This window comes from Pseudophryne corroboree, chromosome 1 (genome assembly GCF_028390025.1).
Source record: "Pseudophryne corroboree isolate aPseCor3 chromosome 1, aPseCor3.hap2, whole genome shotgun sequence".
Taxonomy (NCBI): domain Eukaryota; kingdom Metazoa; phylum Chordata; class Amphibia; order Anura; family Myobatrachidae; genus Pseudophryne; species Pseudophryne corroboree.
This window is the reverse complement of record NC_086444.1, coordinates 1,226,248,911-1,226,275,273: the sequence shown is the minus strand read 5'-3', so window position 1 is coordinate 1,226,275,273 and position 26,363 is coordinate 1,226,248,911. Positions and strand designations below refer to the sequence as shown.

Here is a 26,363-nt window from a genome sequence, read left to right as displayed (position 1 = left end):
TCTAAGCCGCACTTCTTCTGTGTCTAAGCCGCACTTCTTCTGTGTCTAAGCCGCACTTCTTCTGTGTCTAAGCCGCACTTCTTCTGTATCTAAGCCGCACTGTGCATGTATCTAAGCCGCACTGCACGTGTGCCTAAACCGCACTTCTTCTGTGTCTAAGCCGCACCGCGCATGTGTCTAAGCTGCACTTCTTCTGTGTCTAAGCCGCACTTCTTCTGTGTCTAAGCCGCACTTCTTCTGTGTCTAAGCCGCATTTCTTCTGTGTCTAAGCCGCATTTCTGTGTCTAAGCCGCACTTCTGTGTCTAAGCCGCACTTCTTCTGTGTCTAAGCCACACTTCTTCTGTATCTAAGCCGCACTGTGCATGTATCTAAGCCACACTGCATGTGTGCCTAAGCCGCACTTCTTCTGTGTCTAAGCCGCACTTCTTCTGTATCTAAGCCGCACTTCTTCTGTGTTTAAGCCGCACTTCTTCTGTGTTTAAGCCGCACTTCTTCTGTGTCTAAGCCGCACTTCTTCTGTATCTAAACTGCACTGTGCATGTATCTAAGCCGCACTTCTTCTGTGTCTAAGCTGGACTTCTTCTGTATCTAAGCTGCACTTCTTCTGTATCTAAGCCGCACTGTGCATGTGTCTAAGCCTCACTGCTTGTGTGCTAAGCCGCTTTGCTCATGTGCCTAAACCACATTGCAGGTCTGTCTAAGCCGCACATCTTCTGTATCTAAGCTGCACTGTGCATGTATCTAAGCCGCACTGCACGTGTGTCTAAGCCGCACTTCTTCTGTATCTAAGCCGCACTGTGCATGTATCTAAGCCGCACTGCACGTGTGTCTAAGCCGTACTTCTTCTGTGTCTAAGCCGCACTTCTTCTGTGTCTAAGCCGCACCGTGCATGTGTCTAAGCCGCACTTCTTCTGTGTCTAAGCCACAATGCACGTGTCTAAGCTGCACTTCTGTGTCTAAGCCGCACTTCTTCTGTGTCTAAGCTGCACTTCTTCTGTATCTAATCCGCACTGTGCATGTATCTAAGCCGCACTGCGCATGTGTCTAAGCCGCATTTCTTCTGTGTCTAAGCCGCACTTCTTCTGTGTCTAAGCCGCACTTCTTCTGTGTCTAAGCCGCACTTCTTCTGTGTCTAAGCCGCACTTCTTCTGTGTCTAAGCCGCACTTCTTCTGTATCAAAGCCGCACTGTGCATGTATCTAAGCCGCACCGCGCATGTGTCTAAGCCGCACTGTGCATGTATCTAAGCCGCACTGCACGTGTGTCTAAGCCGCACTTCTTCTGTGTCTAAGCCGCACTTCTTCTGTGTCTAAGCCGCACTGTGCATGTATCTAAGCCGCACTGCATGTGTGCCTAAGCCGCACTTCTTCTGTGTCTAAGCCGCACTGTGCATGTATCTAAGCCGCACTGCACGTGTGCCTAAGCCGCACTTCTTCTGTGTCTAAGCCGCACCGCGCATGTGTCTAAGCCGCACTTCTTCTGTGTCTAAGCCGCACTTCTTCTGTGTCTAAGCCGCACTTCTTCTGTGTCTAAGCCGCACTTCTTCTGTGTCTAAGACTTCTTCTGTGTCTAAGCCGCATTTCTTCTGTGTCTAAGCCGCACTTCTTCTGTGTCTAAGCCGCACTTCTTCTGTGTCTAAGCCGCACTTCTTCTGTGTCTAAGCCGCACTTCTTCTGTGTCTAAGCCGCACTGTGCATGTATTTAAGCCGCACTGCACGTGTGCCTAAGCCGCACTTCTTCTGTGTCTAAGCCGCACTTTTTTGTGTCTAAGCCGCACTTCTTCTGTGTCTAAGACTTCTTCTGTGTCTAAGCCGCATTTCTTCTGTGTCTAAGCCGCACTTCTTCTGTGTCTAAGCCGCACTTCTTCTGTGTCTAAGCCGCACTTCTTCTGTGTCTAAGCCGCACTTCTTCTGTGTCTAAGCCGCACTTCTTCTGTGTCTAAGCCGCACTGTGCATGTATTTAAGCCGCACTGCACGTGTGCCTAAGCCGCACTTCTTCTGTGTCTAAGCCGCACTTTTTTGTGTCTAAGCCGCACTTCTTCTGTGTCTAAGCCGCACTGTGCATGTATTTAAGCCGCACTGCACGTGTGCCTAAGCCGCACTTCTTCTGTGTCTAAGCCGCACCGCGCATGTGTCTAAGCTGCACTTCTTCTGTGTCTAAGCCGCACTTCTTCTGTGTCTAAGACTTCTTCTGTGTCTAAGCCGCATTTCTTCTGTGTCTAAGCCGCACTTCTTCTGTGTCTAAGCCGCACTTCTTCTGTGTCTAAGCCGCACTTCTTCTGTGTCTAAGCCGCACTTCTTCTGTGTCTAAGCCGCACTGTGCATGTATTTAAGCCGCACTGCACGTGTGCCTAAGCCGCACTTCTTCTGTGTCTAAGCCGCACTTTTTTGTGTCTAAGCCGCACTTCTTCTGTGTCTAAGCCGCACTGTGCATGTATTTAAGCCGCACTGCACGTGTGCCTAAGCCGCACTTCTTCTGTGTCTAAGCCGCACCGCGCATGTGTCTAAGCTGCACTTCTTCTGTGTCTAAGCCGCACTTCTTCTGTGTCTAAGCCGCACTTCTTCTGTGTCTAAGCCGCACTTCTGTGTCTAAGCCGCACTTCTTCTGTATCTAAGCCGCACTGTGCATGTATCTAAGCCGCACTGCATGTGTGCCTAAGCCGCACTTCTTCTGTGTCTAAGCCGCACTTCTTCTGTATCTAAGCCGCACTGTGCATGTATCTAAGCCGCACTGCACGTGTGTCTAAGCTGCACTTCTTCTGTGTCTAAGCCGCACTTCTTCTGTGTCTAAGCCCCACTTCTTCTGTGTCTAAGCCGCACTTCTTCTGTGTCTAAGCCGCACTTCTTGTGTGTCTAAGCCGCACTTCTTCTGTATCTAAGCCGCACTTCTTCTGTGTCTAAGCCGCACTTCTTCTGTATCTAAGCCGCACTGTGCATATATCTATGCCGCATTTCTTCTGTGTCTAAGCCGCACTTCTTCTGTATCTAAGCCGCACTTCTTCTGTATCTAAGCCGCACTGTGCATGTGTCTAAGCCTCACTGCTTGTGTGCTAAGCCGCTTTGCTCATGTGCCTAAACCACATTGCATGTCTGTCTAAGCCGCACCGTGCATGTATCTAAGCCGCACTGCACATGTGTCTAAGCCGCACTTCTTCTGTTTCTAAGCCGCACTTCTTCTGTGTCTAAGCCGCACTTTCTTCTGTGTCTAAGCCGCACCGTGCATGTGTCTAAGCCGCACTTCTTCTGTGTCTAAGCCACAATACACGTGTCTAAGCCGCACTTCTTCTGTATCTAAGCCACAATGCACGTGTCTAAGCCGCACTTCTTCTGTGTCTAAGCCACAATGCATGTGTCTAAGCCGCACTTCTGTGTCTAAGCCACAATGCACGCATCTAAGCTGCACTTCTTCTGTATCTAAGCCACACTGTGCATGTATCTAAGCCGCATTTCTTTTGTGTCTAAGCAGCACTTCTTGTGTCTAAGCCGCACCGCGCATGTGTCTAAGCCGCACTTCTTCTGTGTCTAAGCCACAATGCACATGTCTAAGCCGCACTTCTACTGTATCTAAGCCACACTGTGCGTGTGTCTAAGCCGCATTTCTTCTTTGTCTAAGCCGCACTTCTTCTGTGTCTAAGCCACAATGCACGTGTCTAAGCCGCACTTCTTCTGTATCTAAGCCGCACTGTGCATGTATCTAAGCCGCACTTCTTCTGTGTCTAAGCCGCACTTCTTCTGTGTCTAAGCTGCACTTCTTCTGTATCTAAGCCGCACTGTGCATGTATCTAAGCCACACTGCACGTGTGCCTAAGCTGCACTTCTTCTGTATCTAATCCGCACTGTGCATGTGTCTAAGCTGAATTTCTTCTGTATCTAAGCTGCACTTCTGTGTCTAAGCCGCACTTCTTCTGTGTCTAAGTCGCATTTCTTCTGTGTATAAGCCGCACTTCTTCTGTATCCAAGCCGCACCGTGCATGTGTCTAAGCGGCAGTTGCGTACATCTCTGAATCAGGCCCAATGAATCACATGGTACAGAGATAGGGGTCCTGTCCCCTATAGGAGAAGCTTGAAGCATGCCAGCATGGACAGAGAAGATGAATGAGGACCAGAGACCAGGCAGGAGGTGCCAGATGGATGCGCAGGTGCACCATATATGAGCAGGCCGGAAACCATAGTCAAGAGTTCACAGCCCATGGTAGCTTACACTTTATACAGGGGGCAGACATGAAAGCGTAAGGATCAGTGTGTGGGGGGGTGGAGGGGGTGTGGTGGAGAGCAGTAGGGGACGATGAAGAGATAAGTGTTTGAGGCCTTGGAGACAAGTGGATAGTGTGGGGCTGATTCAGAAGTGGACGGTAATATTTTAGCAGTTACCTATTGTTATTGGACCTCAGTGGCAAACACAGGATTTCTAGAGGGGGGTTTCCAAATGCATTCCACAATCTACCACTCTGCAGAACATTGGTGCAAGTGCGGAGTCTGGGAGAGCAGTAGAGGAACCTAGTAACGACCCTGGATATTAATGTAAACATTGGGTTTTTTATACACTGGATACTGTATGGAATACAGTATTAATATATAACACACTATAGATGTTCTATAGTATAGGCTGTATCAAACATATTTAAATAATAAATAAAAACACAAACATACAGCAATAGAATCAGTTTTGCACTTTTTGTAAGCGCACATTCTCCCACCTCATGGTACGGCTCCTGTCTCTTCTCCCTGGTAGCTACTCTCTGGGCCAGTGCACTGATTGAGGCCTCAGATCCAAACACACAGCAAACTTGGTAAAGGAAGCTGCTATTACTGGGAATGTATTTCTGTTCTGTCCCTTAAACTGCATGTTGTAGTGGCAGCTCTGGTAATCATATTATATGTCATTGATAATTTGAGCCACTTGCCAAGAGGAGGGGGGTTTCCAGGCAACCGGAACCCCCCCTGCATTTGCCTATGGACCTGCGCATGTTCAGGAGCCGCACCGCGGTATCACATCACCATGGGGATGTGATACCGCCCGCAGCTTGGAGGCAGAGTGGGGGCAGTGACGGGCAGCGTTCCAGAAGAAGGGGGAGTGTTGGCCCCGTTTTCTGGGCGTGCCAAAGCCCATCAGCTGTCCGATGTTCACGCAGATTATCCGATGCTGCATCTTCAGAATCACCACCAACGGCAGAAATAACCTTTCTAAACACACATCCTCCCACCTCATGTTAAGACACCTGTCTCTTCTTGTTGGCAACTACCCTTTGGTCCAGTACACTGATTGAGCACTCAGATCCATACACACAAAGGAGAAGCTCCCCCAACAAATAAAGAATAACACAAAATCCAAAAAGCAGCCTATTGGAAACCCTGGGAATTTTACCACTTCCCAATAACAGAATGGTTCAAGTCAATTAGCAACATTTTGTAACCATCACTTCTTTCCACTGGGCATGAACAGCAGCTCTACTCTTACCTTTTATACTGCAAGTTGCGGCCGCAGCTCTACTAAAATCATATTACGAATAAATGCGATTGTGGTCATGATCAAAGAAAGGCGGTTTCCAGACAATTGGAAACCCCCCTCATTTACCCATGCAGAACCGATATGTGGAGCTTTATACTTATCTATGTAGATATAATGATGCATAGACAAACAAAGGGCCTTATGCAGGTTTGTTAGCAAACCAAAAAAGCACATTAAAGGACAAACAATGCTGCACTGCAGGTGGGGCAGATGTAACATGTGCAGAGAGAGTTAAATTTGGGTGGGGTGTGTTCAAACTGAAATCTAAATTGCAGTGTAGAAATTAAGCAGCCAGTATTTACCCTGCACAGAAACAATATAACCCGCCCAAATCTAACTCTCTCTGCACATGTTACATCTGCCCCACCTGCAGTGCACATGGTTTTGCCTAATTGCTAACTTTTTTGGTTTGCTAACCAAACTGAATAAGCCCTTAAATCTGTGTTTTGTGACATTAGAAAGGATCTAGTAATATTCACTGTCTGTATTTCTGCCAGGCGGGCCTCTTCTCTGAATGACACAGGTGTTCTATTCTTCTTAGGAAAGTTCTCAGCAAAATTAACTTTTCCATCCCGGATGATGTGATCCGTAAGATCATCCAGTGCTCCCCGGGGGTGGTGGAACTGGTGCTCCATACACTGAAACAGAAGATCGAGGAGAAACAGAAGCAGATGGCCTCAGAGTCACCCCAGGTAACACCGCCAAGCCCAATTACCAGCCACCCGTCTGGGCGGAGCTCACGTCCTTATCCCCCCACCCTAGTGGGGCACACGCCATTCTTCCATTACTCTACAAGAGAACACAACACTTCCATAACATGTGCCCGATTCACGTTTGCAAATCTCCCAACTTTTGCTCCTAAAGTAGTTGAGACGACGCGCTCACACGAAAAGGGGGCGTGAACTCAGGCGCGAGGGGAGTGACCTCAGGCTGGAGGGGGAATGGCCTTGCGGCACAGACCTATTTTCTGCGTTTTGGGGGCGTGCCCAGCGCTCCCTGAGTAGCTGGCCAGCCCCCTTCTTACCTCGCTGCACTGTTTAGATGCCACATGGATCACTCACTTTGCAGAGAAGAGCAGCGGTGATCAAAGGTTCCCCCAAATACACCCCAGTCTTCGGGACACTGCATCCGTGGGGGGGACAGCGGGGCAGTGTCCTTATAGTGGGACAGTCCCACTGGAATCGGGACAGTTGGGTGGAACGATGCTTATATGGAATTGCAGAGCCGCAAAGAAGCGGCTGTACAATTCTGCTTCATTGAAATTCAAATGCAGCAGGAAGCGTCTGTGTGAGATAGATGGCGTCTGTGTGAGATAGATGGCGCCTGTGTGAGATAAATGGCGCCTGTGTGAGATAGATGGCGCCTGTGTGAGATAGATGGCGCCTGTGTGAGATAGATGGCGCCTGTGTGAGATAGATGGCGCCTGTGTGAGATAAATGGCGTCTGTGTGAGATAGATGGCGTCTGTGTGAGATAGATGGCGTCTGTGTGAGATAGATGGCCCCTGTGTGAGATAGATGGCGCCTGTGTGAGATAGATGGCGCCTGTGTGAGATAGATGGCGCCTGTGTGAGATAAATGGCGCCTGTGTGAGATAAATGGCGTCTGTGTGAGATAGATGGCCCCTGTGTGAGATAGATGGCGCCTGTGTGAGATAGATGGCGCCTGTGTGAGATAGATGGCGTCTGTTATCATTGTTGAGGATCTGAGTGCTGCGTCTGAGGACTCAGACTTGGATCACCATCACGACCATAGATGGTTACAGGCAATGGCCAGCTTGCATAAGCTGAGGCTCACATGGGCTGGCCGTAGGATCCGGACAGCAGGGTTCCACCACGCAGACCCTGGACCCATCAAGCCTTCAAAAGAGATTTTGAAGAATGGTGCCGGGTGCCACCACCATGTCAGTCATTCTGTGGCTGACAGAGGGCTGAAGCAACAGTGCAAGACCTCCAAATATTGTATTATTATGCAGGCCATCGGGTTTGTGTGCAGTCAGGAATCAGGCCCTATGTGCACACACAACGTGCAAGTTTGTAAGGACGATTCTGCATAACCAGTAACAGAAAGTCTTCAATTTATGTGAGCGTCGGCATTCCGTGTGACCCAGGATTCGGCCTTAAGGGGGGAATGGACAACACAGAAAAGTTGGGAATGCAATGCAGGCACAAAGCAGAATGATAAAGTAGGGATAGAGGCGGATAATAAGCGTAACAAGTTGGCCTGACAGGACTGACAGGGTTACATATGACCAACCCAGAGAGTGAATATGGGTAGCTTCAGCTGGTGGCTGCAGAACAAAAGAGGTCGGTAATAATAGAGATTATGGGGTCTGCTGGTCACAGTTGTGAGTATAGAGATAAGGGGGTCATTCCAAGTTGATCGCTAGCTGCATTCGTTCGCTGTGCAGCGATGAGGCAAAAAACTAGCACTTCTGCGCATGCCTATGCGGCGCACGCGCGATGTACTATTACAACGACTGATGTAGTTTCACACAGGGTCTAGCAAAGCTTTTCAGTCGCACTGGTGGCCGCAGAGTGATTGACAGGAAGAGGACGTTTCTGGGTGTCAACTGACCATTTTCAGGGAGTGTTCAGAAAAACGCAGGCGTGCCAGGAAAAACGCAGGCGTGGCTGGGCGAACGCAGGGCGTGTTTGTGACGTCAAAACAGGAACTGAACAGTCTGAAGTGATCGCAAGCGCTGAGTAGGTCTGGAGCTACTCTGAAACTGCACAAAAAAAATTGTATCCGCTCTGCGATCCTTTCGTTCGCACTTCTGCTAAGTTAAAATACACTCCCAGTGGGAGGCGGCATAGCGTTTGCACGGCTGCTAAAAACTGCTAGCGAGCGATCAACTCTGAATGACCACCAAGGCGGGATAGGGAACAACAAGGGGAATGTGTTACTATAGGCAGGTGTCAGGCTGAAGTGAAGAGACTGGTTGGAAGCAGACCTATATAGTAAACATAATAAATAGATAACAAAGGCAAAGTAAACGTAATAAATTGTGTGTTCAGGATAATGGGTGATGTGAGTGAGAGTGGCGTAGACTCTACTGATGGCGGATAAGGGCTGGCTGGAATACAAAGTAGTGATACATAGGAGAGAAGAGATGGTAACCATACAAAGCAGTGATGAATATATAGAACATATAAACATATGAGAAATGGAAGGTTACGTATGAAACAATATAAAATATATAATGGAATGAATGACATCCGCAATACATATAAACCAATGTAAAATGAATATTAGAAAATGTAGCTCATTCATAATTCTTCTGTGGACGGTGGGGAACGCATTTCGCCACCAGTTTTGTGGCGTCCTCAGTGGATTCTCTTTCAAAAGAATTTCTGGTTCGCGAAACCCAGCTGAGGTGATATATCATCAGCGTCTGCGAAGCACTTTCACTCTGGAAAGAGAAATCACTGACGGAGCATGTGGCGAAGTGCGTCTTGTGCACTCCCCAAAGTCCACACAAGAATAGTGACCCAGTTATACGTAAAACCAACGCATTTCTTCTGTTACTGTCAGTCTGAGCAGGTGATAACAGAAGGAAGATTGCAGCTGTACTTGTACCCCCATTTCCTGTAGAAAGCATGGCCAGCTAGACCTAGCAAATCGTACTGCCGGTGAGGGCCACTCCCGTGACGCTTTCAGGGCAGGGTTAGCCGCTCTAGGGGTGCAGCCAGATGTGCTCCAGCTTGTCAATGTGAAATATTTGTAAGCAATGCTTATGGTACTGTCCTGTAATCCCTTCCATGTCCCCTTTCCACACAGGAGATGAGTCCACGTGTGGAGCAGAATAATGACACGGATGCAGGTAATGTGGACGGTACCAGGCTGGGCTTCACTTGTGTCACCATCTCTCTATGGTAGAAGTTATTAGCATTTTCTATGTAATGAGTCCTTAATTAGCAGTCCGAGGTTTCATTAATTCATAACTGAACACACAGAATGTGTTTCTCTGTACTTACAGTGTATTGTGTCGCTGACATATAAGCTCCTCCATATACTGTGGTGTTGTACGTCTCTCATACTGAACACAGATCACTGTCCTGTCATCAACATCTTCTCTTTTGGTTGCTGAGAATTTAATGCAAATTCCACCCAGTTACACATTATACAATTAATGAATATGGCTCCAGCGTGTCCCCAGATGAAGCGGGCAACCAGCAGGGTACATCTGATGGAGAAGCCATCTTGGTGGGGAATCCCGTCGCCTGTGTATACGTCAGCTAAGCTGCCATATAGAGGGGCTCAGTCTGAGTTGGGAGTAACATCCAAAAAATCCAGTAACTTTGCACCTGGAACGGACCGTGTTGCCAAGCAAGGGGTGCACGTACATTTATTCTCTCCACCTCTCTCCGTAGCTTCAAAGAGGCTCTCAAAACCCACTTCTTAAAGTCTTTCAGCTCTCATCCTAACCCACCGCGCTAGCCTCCTCCCACAGACACTCCCCTCAATGTCACCCCTGTCTGTCCCTTCCCGTTAGACTGCAAGCTCTTGTGCTTTTCCCTTCTCCACTTATCATCTCCTCCCCACTGTCCACAACACCATCAAACCTTTGGGTTCAACATCCGGCGCTACTTCTGCGTCAGTGATATGCGGTGAGGTCAGTGGCTGGGGAGGCACTGGCTAGGATCAGAGACACATTTACACACATATATATGAACCCGATGGTCCATGTGGACATGAGAGGTGTAGCAGTATATTCTTTCTCACCCTATATATTGGGGCAATCTGGGGTAATTAGCTCGGGAGAGTGGTGCTGTGTCTAGGTGCCTCATCAGGGTCCACACACAGCATTTCAGGTTTCAGTAAAAGAAATGGTGCTCTACTGGCAGTATAAAAGAAACAAAAACAACAAACAGCCTGGCAGGGCACTAACTTCTTCGCCTCTCAGTATAGTGGGCAGCTAGCCTGCGTCACAAAGTCTCTCTCAAAAAGTCTCAGTCCTGTCTCTTGCACTCAAAGCACAGTCCTAGAGTCATTGGGATCATCCTGCATCCTTCAAGTAAGAACACCGGCTTCCGTGCCCCCAATGGCCTCCAGGCCCGCTCAGGGCCGTCTTAACAGCAGTGTGGGCCCCTGGGCACAGCAATTTATTGGGGCCCCTACCCATCCTCCAGGGGGGGTGCTATCAGTGGCAGCTTTGATGTCCCGCGGGCGGTAGGGGGTGTACTATCTTCTGCTCAGCATATAGGACCTGGAGCAGTAATTTCTGCTCATTACTACTTTACTGCACAGATGGGGTGGGAGGGAGAACACAAAACTGTAGAAGGTGGCATTGGGCTGAATGAAGGGGCCCCGGTACATGACTTCCAGGGTGGCATGGGGTGTTTAATATGTAAGGGAGGGGTCGATAGTGGAGTGGGCTTAATATTCATCAATTTCTGGTGGGAGGGCAGCTTGCATGACTGCAGATATCTCAAGTTCCTGGAAAAAGATTTCTTAGCTTTGAATGGGATAAAAAATAAGAGTGTCTCACCTGTCAGAAGGTGCTGGGGACTTGGGGATCAGAGTTCAGGAGCCAGAGCAATCCACCAATGAACATATAAAACTGCATATTAGGCGTGTGGAGCTGGAGCACGGACCAGCTGCTTGAAGGCTGATATCTCTGGTTCTGGGCATAGTAGAGACAAGCTGCCAGTTTCCGCCGAAAGTGGAGAGTCCCAGCTTTTGAAATGTACCCTCAGAAAAACTCTAAGTCAGACAGAGCCCGAGATATCTGGCTGGCAAGTGCAATTAACAGGCTTGGATGGGGACCACTGCTTTGAAGTCAGATATCTCTAGTTCCCTATGGCCGATTTTAAAAAATATGGTACCTCTGGAAAGAGGGGACTCTCAGCTATCAGCCTAGGGCCCTTGGGCAAGAGCCCATTGAGCCCATACGAAAAGACGGCCCTGGGCCCGCTAAACTCTGACTGCACAATCCTATCTGGACGGTCTGACTGACTTCAGTCATCAATTTGGTGTGTTCACACCTGTCTTTTCTTCCCTGTGCGGGTGGACCCCTCCAGCCACACACAGAATCCATGGCTCACTACTGCCATTTGCCTTCAGATATAAATATTCTTACCAATAACAGGAAATCACTTTGTTGCAGAAAGTTGCAGGTAAATAATAAGACTTCCCACAAAAGGTCAGACAGAGAACACTAATACGTTTTCAATCCCCACTATACTACACTAACCCTTTTGTCCTCAAGGTTCTTACTCATGGTCCAAACACTGAGATCTCACACTTGCCCTGGAGAGCAAATCTCGATTTTTAAGCAGCCCCTGGGCGCTATCTGCTTCTTCCCGTGTCAGGGGGGTATGTTGTCACAGGAGGGGAGGGGTAACTTGGGGTAACTTCTGTATTATGTATAACATTTGTTCCAAACTACTTCTCAGGTTACGCCACAAAGATGAAGAGTAACGGCACGGACAGCGGCCCCCGAGCGGCCCCTAAGGGAGAACACGGAAGGTGGGTGACGGCATATCGGACCTCTGTTGTTGCTGTGAAGTGGTGATGAGTGACACCGGGCAGTCTCTGCGGCGAGAGCTCTGTGTCTCTTGTGCCTATTATGCTCTGACTGGGATTATGTGCCTCTGTCACTGACGTTCAGCGGAGGCGGCCATTTTGAGGGCTGAACCAACATTCCGATCAATTCACTAGAAACTAGTAACATTACTGAAGACGAGGTATCTCATACCTCACTGACATCAATGGTTCCTGGTAAATTGATAGGCTGCATTTTCACGAGTAGGGGCTCTGCTAACAAAATGGCCGCCTTCAGTGTGAGATAATAACAGGCACACTTTGGGTTAGTGACGAGGCCCCTACTCACATTTATTCGCACAAAAACGTCATTTATTTTTTTATCTCTGCTAATCAGCCGTTCTGGTGACTCTGGCTTGATAACGATGACTTATAGCGCATCCTCCAAGTGGTTTCCGTTGCTGTGAGAATCATGGGACGGAGAGCCGGTATCTGATCTAGCGGTAGCCCTGACAGACAGCTTTCATTTCCTGCTGCGTGCGGAAGTCGTCCTGATCATTTTACAGCAAAACAAGCTATTTATTCAGAGGCTTACGGGTGCATGTACTAAGCAGTGATAAAAGTGGAGAAGTGAGCCAGTGGAGAAATTTACCATGGCAACCAATCAGCTGCTCCGTACAATTGTATAGTATGCAAATTAGAAATGTTACGTCAATGCTGATTGGTTGCCATGGGTAACTTCTCCACTGGCTCACTTCTCCACTTTTATCACTGCGTAGTACATGTCCCCCTTATGCTGAGATGCAGTTATCAGAACAGGGACCGGCTGCCGTACGCTTCAGCTGCCAACAGGACCTAATTTCTAGTTAATGTAAACATTCTACAATTATTACATTTAAAAAAAATGATATGGTTGTATTAATAAGTATGGTAATGCTGCAGCAGGCGATGTAGGAAATAACGCCTCTTGCCAGCTGTGAGACAGGCGATCGGAACTCATCTACCGCGTCCAGGAAGCCTGCGCCTGGCGATGCAGATCCTGGACTGGGCACACCCAGAACGCTGCCTGGCAATGCCCCCGCCACGCCCAAAAGGCGCTACTGGCATAGGGGCACTGCGTGCAAAGACCCACCTTGGGGTTTATGTACAAATCTGAATCAGGCCCATAATCTGGCCTGGAACCCGTCCCGTTACCCCATCCTTACAGTGTAATACACAGCTGCACCCGTTTTCATGTACATGCACACCACTGATAACTTTATGTTCCCTCCTTAGTAAGCCCCAACATGGGTACTCCCAGGCTGCCAATACCGACACCAGCCTCCGCATACAGCTGGCAGAGAAAGAGCAGGCGCTGACGGCATCGCAAGAAGCCAACCAGGTGAGAACTCCCAGCAGCCTCTGCACCACCTCTTCGGTAACATGATTATAGTATTATAAAGGGGCTCTATCTATACAATGTACTCTGTGTAATGATGCTGGACAGGTACGGTGAGGTGTAATGATGTGGGACAGGTACGGTGAGGTGTAATGATGTGGGACAGGTACTGTGAGGTGTAATGATGGGGAGAGGTATGGTGAGGTGTAATGATGTGGGACAGGTACAGTGAGGTGTAATGATGTAGGACAGGTATGGTGAGGTGTAATGATGTGGGACAGGTATGGTGAGGTGTAATGATGTGGGACAGGTATGGTGAGGTGTAATGATGCTGGACAGGTACGGTGAGGTGTAATGATGCGGGACAGGTATGTAGAGGTGTAATGATGCTGGACAGGTACGGTGAGGTGTAATGATGCTGGACAGGTGTGGTGAGGTGTAATGATGAGGGACAGGTATGGTGAGGTGTAATGATGCTGGACAGCAGGGCCGGCTCCAGGCCTACTAGCACCCTGAGCGAGAAAATGTAAAAGCGCCCCCCCATGCGCGCACCGAAGGCGTGCGCACTCCCGGAAAAGTGGGTGTGACCTCTGGAAAAGTGGGCGTGGCCTCGTAACTTCATATCATCAAACTATAAATATATTTTCACATAATTAGCAGCCTTACACATAGCCACAGTAGTGTTCCTTACACACAATGTCTCCAGTATAGTGCCAGATACACATAATGTGCAATGCCAGATAGACATGACATGCCCCCCAGCAGTGCCAGCTACACATGACATGCCCCGCAGCAGTGCCAGCTAGACATGACATGCCCCTCATCAGTGCCAGCTACACATGACATGCCCCGCAGCAGTGCCAGCTACACATGACATGCCCCCCAGCAGTGCCAGCTACACATGATAGTGTTCACTTTTTAGGGCATGGTGCTGATCACAGGGAGGGCACATTTTTAAGTTAGGAGGGCAAAATGATGTACATACTGCTTGTTGTTCCCATACCTATATGCCAAAGCATGGACAGTGCGCGCCGAAGGCGCGCAGCAAAAATTAAGGAGAGTTACTTTGTGGGGAAGGTACGTGGCCACATAATAGTGGCAATTTGCATTACACCACACAGTAGTGCAGCTAATACACACTGCACCAGGTAGAACCTCCTATACACTTTGCGCCAGGCACAGCACTGAGACACATTGCACCAGGGAGAGCACTGAGACACATTGCCTAGCCACAGACGCCTAGCGGGAACACCACATGACATGCCCCCCAGCAGTGCCAGCTACACGTGACATGCTCCCCAGCAGTGCCAGCTACACGTGACATGCCCCCCAGCAGTGCCAGCTACACGTGACATGCCCCCCCAGCAGTGCCAGCTACACGTAACATGCCCCCCCAGCAGTGCCAGCTACACGTGACATGCCCCCCCAGCAGTGCCAGCTACATAAATGGCCACACAGTGCCAGATATGCACCCACAGTTCAGATACATAAATGCCCCCAAAGTGCCAGATACATAAATGCCCCCACAGTGCAGATATGCCCCCCACAGTGCCAGATACATAAGTGCCCACACAGTGCCAGATACATAAGTGCCCACAGTGCCAGATATGTCCCCACAGTGCCAGATATAGAAATGCCCACACAGTGCCAGATATGTCCCCACAGTGCCAGATATAAAAATGCCCCCACAGTGCCAGATATGCCCCCACAGGGCCAGATACATAAATGCCCCCAGTGCCAGATACATAAATGCCCCCAGTGCCAGATACATAAATGCCCCCAGTGCCAGATACATAAATGCCCCCAGTGCCAGATGCATAAGTGCCCACACAGTGCCAGATACATTATTGCCCCCCACAGTGTCAGATACATTAATGCCCCCCACAGTGCCAGATATGCCCCCGCAGTGCCAGATACATTAATGCCCCCACAGTGCCAGATACATTAATGCCCCCCACAGTGCCAGATACATTAATGCCCCCCACAGTGCCAGATACATTAATGCCCCCCACAGTGCCAGATACATAAGTGCCCACACAGTGCCAGATACATAAGTGCCCACACAGTGCCAGATACATAAGTGCCTCCACAGTGCCAGATACATAAGTGCCCACAGTGCCAGATATGTCCCCACAGTGCCAGATATAAAAATGCCCCCACAGTGCCAGATATGCCCCCACAGGGCCAGATACATAAATGCCCCCAGTGCCAGATACATAAATGCCCCCAGTGCCAGATGCATAAGTGCCCACACAGTGCCAGATACATTATTGCCCCCCACAGTGTCAGATACATTAATGCCCCCCACAGTGCCAGATATGCCCCTGCAGTGCCAGATACATTAATGCCCCCCACAGTGCCTGATACATTAATGCCCCCATAGTGCAAGATACATTAATGCCCCCCACAGTGCCAGATACATTAATGCCCTCCACAGTGCCAGATACATTATTGCCCCCGTGCCAGATATGCCCCCAGTGCCAGATACATTAATGCCCCCAGTGCCAGATATGCCCCCACAGTGCCAGATACATTAATGCCCCCAGTGCCAGATATTCCCCCACAGTGCCAGATACATTAATGCCCCCACAGTGCAAGATACATAAACGCCCCCAGTGAAAGATAAATAAATGCCCCCAGTGCCAGATATGCTCCTACAGTGTCAGATAAATAAATGCCCCCACAGCGCCTGATAAATAAATGCCCCCACAGTGCCTGATAAATAAATGCCCGCACAGTGCTAGATAAATGAATGCCCCCACAGTGCAGATATGACCCCACAGTGCAGCCCCCACATAATGCCATCCATAAATGCCCCCAATACCTGCTGCGCTGGGAGGGGGAGGAGTGCTGCTGTCTGAGGGAGCAGGGAGCAGGGCGCAGGGCCGCGGGCGGTGTGGCGGCGGTGCGGGTGGTGTGCGCTATGTGCGCTGCGCTGGCGTCTGACGTCAGATGCCAGCACCGCACAGCGCGTAAGCACACAATAGTTTAAGGCCGGGCAGCGCAGCACAGAGCCGGCTCCAGGAACGAAAATGGCGGCGCCAGCGCGCGGCGCCCATTAAGGGTGGCGCCCCGTGCGGCCGCTCAATTCGAACGTGCCTGGAGCCGGCCCTGCTGGACAGGTGTGGTGTGGTGAGGTGTAATGATGAGGGACAGGTATGTAGAGGTGTAATGATGATGTGGGACAGGAATGGTGAGGTGTAATGATGTGGGACACGTACGGTGAGGTGTAATGATGAGGGACAGGTATGTAGAGGTGTAATGATGATGTGGGACAGGTACGGTGAGGTGTAATGATGTGGGACACGTACGGTGAGGTGTAATGATGTGGGACAGGCATGGTGAGGTGTAATGATGATGTGGGACAGGAATGGTGAGGTGTAATGATGCGGGACAGGTATGGTGAGGTGTAATGATGCGGGACAGGTATGGTGAGGTGTAATGATGCGGGACAGGTATGGTGAGGTGTAATGATGCGGGACAGGTATGATGAGGTGTAATGATGTTGGACAGGTACGGTGAGGTGTAATGATGTGGGACAGGTACGGTGAGGTGTAATGATGTGAGACAGGTACGGTGAGGTGTAATGATGTGGGACACGTACGGTGAGGTGTAATGATGAGGGACAGGTATGTAGAGGTGTAATGATGATGTGGGACAGGAATGGTGAGGTGTAATGATGTGGGACACGTACGGTGAGGTGTAATGATGTGGGACAGGTATGGTGAGGTGTAATGATGATGTGGGACAGGTACGGTGAGGTGTAATGATGATGTGGGACAGGAATGGTGAGGTGTAATGATGTGGGACACGTACGGTGAGGTGTAATGATGTGGGACAGGTATGGTGAGGTGTAATGATGTGGGACAGGAATGGTGAGGTGTAATGATGTGGGACACGTACGGTGAGGTGTAATGATGTGGGACAGGTATGGTGAGGTGTAATGCTGTGGGAGAGGTATGTAGAGGTGTAATGATGTGGGACAGGTACGGTGAGGTGTAATGATGTGGGACAGGTACGATGAGGTGTAATGATGCGGGACAGGTATGGTGAGGTGTAATGATGCGGGAGAGGTATGGTGAGGTGTAATGATGTGGGACAGGTACGGTGAGGTGTAATGATGTGGGACATGTGTGGTGTGGTGTAATGATGTGGGACAGGTAAGGTGAGGTGTAATGATGTGGGACAGGTACGGTGAGGTGTAATGATGTGGGACAGGTACGGAGAGGTGTAATGATGTGGGACAGGTACGGTGAAGTGTAATGATGTGGGACAGGTACGGTGAGGTGTAATGATGTGGGACAGGTATGGTGAGGTGTAATGATGCTGGACAGGTATGGTGAGGTGTAATGATGCGGGACAGGTATGATGAGGTGTAATGATGTTGGACAGGTACGGTGAGGTGTAATGATGTGGGACAGGTATGGTGAGGTGTAATGATGTTGGACAGGTACGTAGAGGTGTAATGATGTTGGACAGGTACGGTGAGGTGTAATGATGTTGGACAGGTATGGTGAGGTGTAATGATGCTGGACAGGTAAGGTGAGGTGTAATGATTCGGGATAGGTACGGTGATGTGTAATAATGCGGGACAGGTACGGTGAGGTATAATGATGCGGGACAGGTATGGTGCGGTGTAATGATGTGGGACAGGTATGGTGAGGTGTAATGATGTGGGACAGGTACGGTGAGGTGTAATGATGCGGGACAGGTATGGTGAGGTGTAATGATGCGGGACAGGTACGGTGAGGTATAATGATGTGGGACAGGTATGGTGAGGTGTAATGATGTGGGACAGGTATGGTGCGGTGTAATGATGTGGGACAGGTATGGTGAGGTGTAATGATGTGGGACAGGTATGGTGAGGTGTAATGATGCAGGACAGGTATGGTGAGGTGTAATGATGTGGGACAGGTATGGTGAGGTGTAATGATACGGGACAGGTAAGGTGAGGTGTAATGATACGGGACAGGTACGGTGAGGTGTAATGATGCGGGACAGGTATGGTGAGGTGTAATGATGCTGAACATGTGTGGTGATAAAGTCAAATATTATCTTTAAACATGAAGCTATATACTAATACCGTGAAGCCGTTATGGCCGCTAGACCACGTGCACGTGCTACGCACTTTGTACGCTATTTGCGTACAGAGTCCTGCACGTGGTACGCACTTGGCGTACACACGCTGCGCTGAGTGTACGGATTACACACAGTGGGCGCACACACAGTGGATAACCTTTAAAACCCTTTTAAATATACACTGTAAGAATATGCTTATACTCTAAACCTTTAGACAAATACTGTAATGTTGTAATGCTTAAAAACCTTAACAAGGTGTATGCTGTTTGAGCAATTGAGACGCTAAGAAAAGCCCTCTGCAGTAAACAGTGAAAACACAAGACCTGGTTTGGATTTAAAAACCACAGCAGCTCTAACACCACCGTGGATGGTTTAGAGAAAAAGGGAAACACAATACAAGTTATACACTACAAACTAACATAGAAATCTAAACAGAATAACAGAGAATATTACACACAATAGCGAACAATCGCAAACAAGAGCGAACAGAATGAGAACACAATGAGAACAAATGGCGAACAAAATGGATAACAAAATGGCTACAGAGAAATATACATACGTGGGGATGATTCGCAAGCGCGTCCTGGATCCAGCCCTCAGCATTCAGAGAGAAAGCCTTCAGAGAGAGTGAGTGACTGGCCAGGCAATGGTGGTCTTTATCTAGCACAACATACATTCATAATACAATGGTCCCTATAATCTCATTGTTCATTGGACACAGGAATGTGTCTCCACATTATAGCAAAGGTCATAGGTGGATTTGAACAGGTGGGCTGTGTCTTTCTCCAACTGCTCTTGTGGGAGGTATCTTCAGGATTCCCGCTGCATTTGTAATTTTCAGCAAATACAGTTAATGTTCATAAACTACATTTGTACATAACTATACGCCGGAGCGAGCGATCCTTTCCTAACTAACACCGAAATGTTACTCTTAAAATGACCTACAGCTGGATACTAGACACCACCTTTCAACCTTTGTCTGACCCTTCCTTTCATGTAAAAAGGAATCTCTCTGTCCAGGAACAGTTTAAACTAAACATACTTGCTGACATTGTCTAGGGGAATATTTACTACAAAACACACTATATGGGTTAAATATGCTACGATCGAGTCGCACGCTAGACGCTTACAAACTCTACCGTAAATGCGCATACCACGCGCGTGATCGCTGGAGCGATCTTACGCAAATTGCGGATATGTGCACGCACGGCAGAGTGTGTGCACGTGCAGCGGGCATGTGCATGAGGGGTTAGTACAAGGCATATGTATCAGGATATTTTTCGACTTTGACAGTCCACCCTTTGGCAGTCAACAATAACTGCCACTATCTAAACAATTTAAGCAGAAAAATATACATAATACCGTGAAATACCTATATATGATTGGGTGTAGGGAGGAGAGGAGAAGGTGGGAAATGTATGACCTAGTGGGATAGTAAAAGCATGTATGTATGAAATTCATGTCTGAGGAGTCATGTATCATCGTGCCGTACATATTCTAAAATAAGCTTCGAGGTATTGCGAAGTATACATTGAATCCTTCTTATCCCGTATTAAGGGTCTGTAAGTGGGCTAACAAACTCTACCGAGCTCTTCTCTGCTTTTAGTTCCAACAAATGGGGTGCACATTAGTTGATGATACACGAAGGGGGAAAATATGTGAGTGCTAATATATGTACCTATATTACCTGTCGACTATGTGTGTCACTACCTGAAGATTGTAGAGATGAAGACAAGAAACATGCGTTATAAATGCATTCATATGATATTATATGTGATTGTCCTTGGATGTCTGTTGAAGTCTTGTTGATGTCTTGTCCGGATTGCTGTATCTTTGCTGTAAATGGCAAGCAAAGTTTTTCAAGTGTCCATAGAAAATTAAAGTCTCTAAAAGTTCATCAAATGTCTGTGAAAAAGTTCATCAATGGTCTGTAGAAACGTGCATCAAAATCTTCTCCGGGTGGATGTCTTTTTACCTTGGAGGAAAACAAAGGAGAAACGGGTGAAAGAAACGGACCGTGGAATCACATTTTATCACAGCATTGTCTCGATTGATGGGTCATAAATTAAACCAGTTGTTGTTACAATGCCCTCGCTCCTCAAACTCATCAATTTGGTACTACGCTTGCAATTCATTAAAATCCGAACACATCTAAATATCAAACCAATCATTATGACAACTCCTAGGATACACAAGAGGAATTTCCCTACATTAACGATAACATTTTGGGCCCATTCTCCTAAACCTGAGAACCAATTGCGTGGGTTCAACCATGATACCCAGCCGGTCAGTTCATTACTCACAGCAGTAAGGGTAAGGTTGTGTCTCCTTCAGAACTCCCACTTCAATTGCAAGATATCGTCCATCTTTTGATCTATGACCTCGGTTGGGTCATCAGTGCTGTTTGTGATATACGTACAGCACTTTACACCATACTGAGTTGCTAGGGTGACACAATACCCGCCTGTCACCGCTGTGATGTAATTTAGAACCATCCTGTGCTGGATCAGTTCCATTTTGTAAGCTTGCAATTCTCTCCCAGTATACCTGAAGGTGTCATCATACATCTCGGTGATATTGTCTATCAGGTTCGCTAGCGCAGTTATATACCTAAAATTTATAACTCCTCTGGCGGTACGGGTGATATCTAACGCAAGTAGGAATTGAATCCCGGTGGATTTGTGGATCAAATCAGAGGCTGCATGCTCTGTCCTATCTATAAGGTGTCTCTTTACAATGTGTTCGTAATGGGTGTGAGTGTAAGGAGCTTGAGCATTGCGGTGAATGTCTTTCATTTTCTCATTGGTAATGGTCATTACTTCTGGCAACACTCTTCCAATGTAACACAATCCCTCTGAGTTTGGGGCAAGCCACTTATACGCCTTCCTCCCACTGAAATATGCATCATCGGGGAGGACATATGGGACAGAATATGACATCACCATATTACAAACATTCCAGGTGAAAAATCCTATCCCTAACTCTCTCATTTGTCTAGTACACGTATCAGGCTGTATGATATGCGCACAGTATCCTGGTGATACTTCTCCAACTCACATGGTCCTACTTCCTAGAGTGTACCTATACTGAAAATATCTCCCACCATTGGCTATTTGGCGTATAAGCTCTGAGTCTATGGGCATTCTATCGGCTCTGTGTGAGAATGTCATGGTTTGGTTGTTCCATGTCACTTCCCAATTTCCCGGCTTTCGGGGATTGGAAATGTTAAAACATATTAAGGACCTATCCACATGATATTGGTGGAGATTCAAACTAGGAGGCCTAGAAATATTACATTTCTTGTCCACCGGTCTCCCACCCCTTAATTCAAGTACCTCATCTATCGTTAAAGCGTATGGCACTAGTCCTGACTTTCTATGACCTTGAGGTACTTGTGAGCACACCCAGCATTCCGTTTGGTTTAAAACCTTACTCACTAATGAGTGATAGTCACTCAATGGATGACGGTCCATGTTGATATTAATGCTGGACTGACATCTCTGGATGCACCCGTCCTCAACTATGTTTTCACAATTCCTACAGATACAATTCTCTTCAGCTAACAATCCTTCACAATGTCTCTTAGTGTCATGACTACCAGATCGTTTTCTGATACTCGCCTTTGCTCGGTGATTGTGTTGCTCTCGGAATTCTACGAATCCATCCTGGTCATCAGAACCCATTCCAGATCCTTTCTCGACCTCTCTGGTACTCTCACCGAAACAGACTGCTCTGGTCAACAACAGGGTCAACAGGAAAACACGGAATGCAGTCTCTTGGGGCAAGTCCATCTTGCAGGAGGAGAAAGAAAGAGTTGTAATGGGGGAAAGAAAATAATTAGGAGGGAAAGAAAATTGTTACGATAATTCGTCTCTAGTCTTGTTGTTCTTCTTGCTCAGATGCCGTCTCAACAGTGCTGCCTCTCAGTCTTTCCAAAACGAACACTCCAGTGATACTATATTCTTTCCGAATCAGCGATCTTTCTGTAAGGAGCATAAATCTTGCATTACCATTTGTTTAACTGTTGTATGACATACCATCCGTAAAACATGAAAGAACAAAAAGAGAGAGAACAATAGAAAAAGAGAAAAATTGTCAGATTTCCGTTCATCATCAGGCTGTCACACCAACATGTCTATCGGTATCTCTGCACAGTCTCCCCCACCAGTATTTCCACCCTCTGTGCGTGGCCAGGCACAATGATGCTGGTAAGATATACTGGGGTTGGGCAGACCTCTGAAAAGACCAAGTAGACATGTGACGTTTGAGCTGTAGTTCTGCTGGTGAACGTCAGAGATGAAGAGGAAACATTTAAAGATAAATCACAGAGTTTACCTGGCCGCCCCTGTGTCTACAAGGAATGACCTACCAATTACACCGACTGTAACCTCAGGCTTACTATCAAGGCTAACAATCAACTTCACTGGCTGCAGACTATAGGTGCGGCCCAAAATTTTTCCTATATGATCCCTGATTACAATTACGTGTGTCATAACTTTGCTCGTGTTCTTGTCTAGGAGGTCTATATACCTTATGTGGGTCTCTAAATCTGCAACTCCGTGCATAATGTCCTTCCCTCTGGCAGTTATAACATCTTACCACATACGACTTACCAACAGGGGTCTGGGGTTTAGGCTGATGTGGCTTCGTTGTCAGGACTTTTATACTTCTTGTCATCATCTTACCCCCCTGTGACTCCCTGTGTTTACTGATGTTCCGATCGTGCTTAACAGCGGACTCTCTTAATGCAGCCACCGAGATACCTCTCCATTTAGGTTGAGTGGTCTGTACCCTTGTTCTCAACACTTCTTTTAAACCTTCCATTAATACGGACACCGCTACCTCTCTATGATGTACACTTTCCTCAATGTCCGCGATCCCAGTAGATCTAGCCATTACCTCTAATGCTCGATCGATATAATCAGAAGCAGTTTCACCTTCTTTTTGTCTAATGGAGAAAATTTTGTTCCACTTGACAACAGTTGGGAAATATACTCCTAATTGCTGGTTGATCTGTTTAACATTTTCCTGATTGTACTCTTCAGTGAGAGGTACTTCTGCGTCCAACTTACAATCAGTAATGAATTTCGCAGGGTCAATACTAGAGGGCAAACATGCCCGCAGTACTGTCCGCCAATCTTTGTTAGTGGGTTCGGTGGCGTTACCTAGTTCTTTAATGAACCTTTGGCATGCGGCTAGATCTCTCCTGGGATCGGGAAATTCAGACATAATTGTCCTTAATTTTGTCCGGGACCAGGGGCAATGCATTGCAATGTTCCTGACGGGAGTGGCTCCCAGAGCGTCAGTCTTTCCATTTGGGACTGCAATCACCCTGACAGGATTAAGTTCAACTACATCATCTTGTGTTGACTCTACAATGTGAGGTGCAATTGTCTGTGCATAACATACAATACCGTACTTACCTGTGGACACGACCTCACCTGACCCTCCGTTAGGGGGCTTTACTACTGCCTTTACTGATTGGGCCGTGCCCACCTGGGTGTCTTGTATGGTGGCTGCTGGAGAAAGTGCCGACATCGTGCTGGGCTCACTTTCTTGCTTGTAATCCTGAGGGAAGTTTAACATGGGGTGCAACTTGCACGGGTTAGGATTTGTACATTTATCAGTTTTACTCCTATCGTCATTAACACATTTATTACGTTTACTCTTATTGTCATTAATACATTTATTAAGTGCACTATTATCATCATATCCCAGTATGCCATTCTCTGTAGCCATTGTCTCTCCAGTTGCCATCAGTTTCCTGTTAGGGTTAGAACCAGCTGTGTAAGCTAATTCCTTCTGTATATCACTCTCTTGTTGCCATAAATGTAAACAGTTTGTGTGTCTGATCCTTTGTTTTTGGGACTTTAACAGACAGATCCTAAGCCTTAGATTATGTAATACCTCCGAGTCAAAACTACCTATCCCAGGAAATGGTGCTTTATCACCCACAGTCATTCGTGTCCATTCATCACAAAAGGTCTCTGTGTGGGGACCATACTTCCCCCACATTACTAACCGAGCAGACCCCCGGGGTCTGCAAATCTCTGCAGTCTGAACCCTGACTGCTAAACGTCCCTGTGTTGTGCACTTGGCTTCCATTGCGGACCTTTTTAACACAGAAAAACTTCCTAAAATGCACCAAACACAGTAGTCTACGGTGGAAGTTCTCCAAGCTCTTCCACCAGCTTCTTCTGCTCCGGGTATCCCCGGTCCGCCTTCTAGCAGACTCGTGTAGCCGTTGCAGGCCCTACCTTTATTTTACACAAATCACGATTGCATGTGCTTACTACAACGCGTATGAGGATAAGATTTACGCATGAATATGCAACCTCATATCATGTTGCGTCAATTGTTTACACATACAACTGTGCGGTCCAATCGTACCACTTATAGACACTTGTTATCTATAAATGGTAGGATCATTGGAGTCTCTTCCATCTGTGCTCCACAACAGCCGTCGCACGTGTTCACCAAAACCGTGCTCGCACGTTTTCACCTAGACCGTGCTTCACCAAGTTTCACCAAGACCACCAAGCGGGATTCAATACACTCATACCTTTTTCAGCCCACACTATCATTCTATAGTTTTCTGATCAGAAAAATAATTTCTTGTTAACTGATAGCTTTCCCCAGAGGTAATACAGAAAAAAAGGTGTTTTTAAACTAAATATTGGATACTGATCAATTTGTGCTATTATCGCGTGGCTACCGTCTCGCCTAAACTGAAACAATGCTATTGTGTGATTTGTATTTAGTGGGCGTATCTGTACGCACGTTGCGTAATATACGCCACGTGTGTAGGCCTTTGCATTGCGTACGCAGTCCCGCACGCTGTCCGGGACACGTGTACAAAGGACGGATACGTCCGCAGTAATACAAATAACACACTTCTATAAATGTAAACGATATTCAACTGTAATCGCTTACCCACACCACACAGTATCTCCTGTATAAGCCTTTATAACTGGGCCAGGCTGCATGTGTGTTTTACATGTACTCCCTTAAATATTACTCTCTATTTTTAACTAAATAGCAACAAATTTCTCGGCACGGGTCAAAATGTATCTAATAATCAATGCTAATGGCAACAAGCGAATAGATATGCAGAGTACACAAATAAAATACAGGTGTGTGTGTGTGTGTGTTGCGTGTGTTGCGTGCACAGTTTAAACCAAACAGAAATTTAAACAGATTTAAAAACCAATAAAAAACAATAGCTTTGCGTTCTTACCTTTCGGATCCGGATCCCACCAGCATCCCTACAAACCAAGCGGAGCAGACGCTTATCTAATCAGCACTACTGTATCCCCGACCACCAAACGGTTAACAGGGGATACTACCTTCCCGCCCTTTGCTGATAGATAGAAGTCCGCCTTGTCCTGCTAGGCTGCGGATATGAGGAGGACCGGACGAGCCCTCAATTGATAAAGTCAAATATTATCTTTAAACATGAAGCTATATACTAATACCGTGAAGCCGTTATGGCCGCTAGACCACGTGCACGTGCTACGCACTTTGTACGCTATTTGCGTACAGAGTCCTGCACGTGGTACGCACTTGGCGTACACACGCTGCGCTGAGTGTACAGATTACACACAGTGGGCGCACACACAGTGGATAACCTTTAAAACCCTTTTAAATATACACTGTAAGAATATGCTTATACTCTAAACCTTTAGACAAATACTGTAATGTTGTAATGCTTAAAAACCTTAACAAGGTGTATGCTGTTTGAGCAATTGAGACGCTAAGAAAAGCCCTCTGCAGTAAACAGTGAAAACACAAGACCTGGTTTGGATTTAAAAACCACAGCAGCTCTAACACCGCCGTGGATGGTTTAGAGAAAAAGGGAAACACAATACAAGTTATACACTACAAACTAACATAGAAATCTAAACAGAATAACA

General features: G+C 47.4%; 1 protein-coding gene across 6 annotated transcripts in view; it reads left to right on the top strand.

The window, feature by feature from the left end:
• The window catches only part of SPEF1 (sperm flagellar 1), a 267,709-nt gene that overhangs the window by 238,350 nt on the left and 2,996 nt on the right, over positions 1-26,363 (top strand). For all 6 annotated transcript variants that reach the window (XM_063925368.1, XM_063925366.1, XM_063925365.1 and 3 more), the window contains 4 exons: positions 6,051-6,201; positions 9,288-9,330; positions 11,906-11,978; positions 13,269-13,374. In XM_063925368.1, coding sequence (XP_063781438.1) covers positions 6,051-6,201; positions 9,288-9,330; positions 11,906-11,978; positions 13,269-13,374 — 373 coding nt within the window. The remainder of the gene's footprint in view (positions 1-6,050; positions 6,202-9,287; positions 9,331-11,905; positions 11,979-13,268; positions 13,375-26,363) is intronic.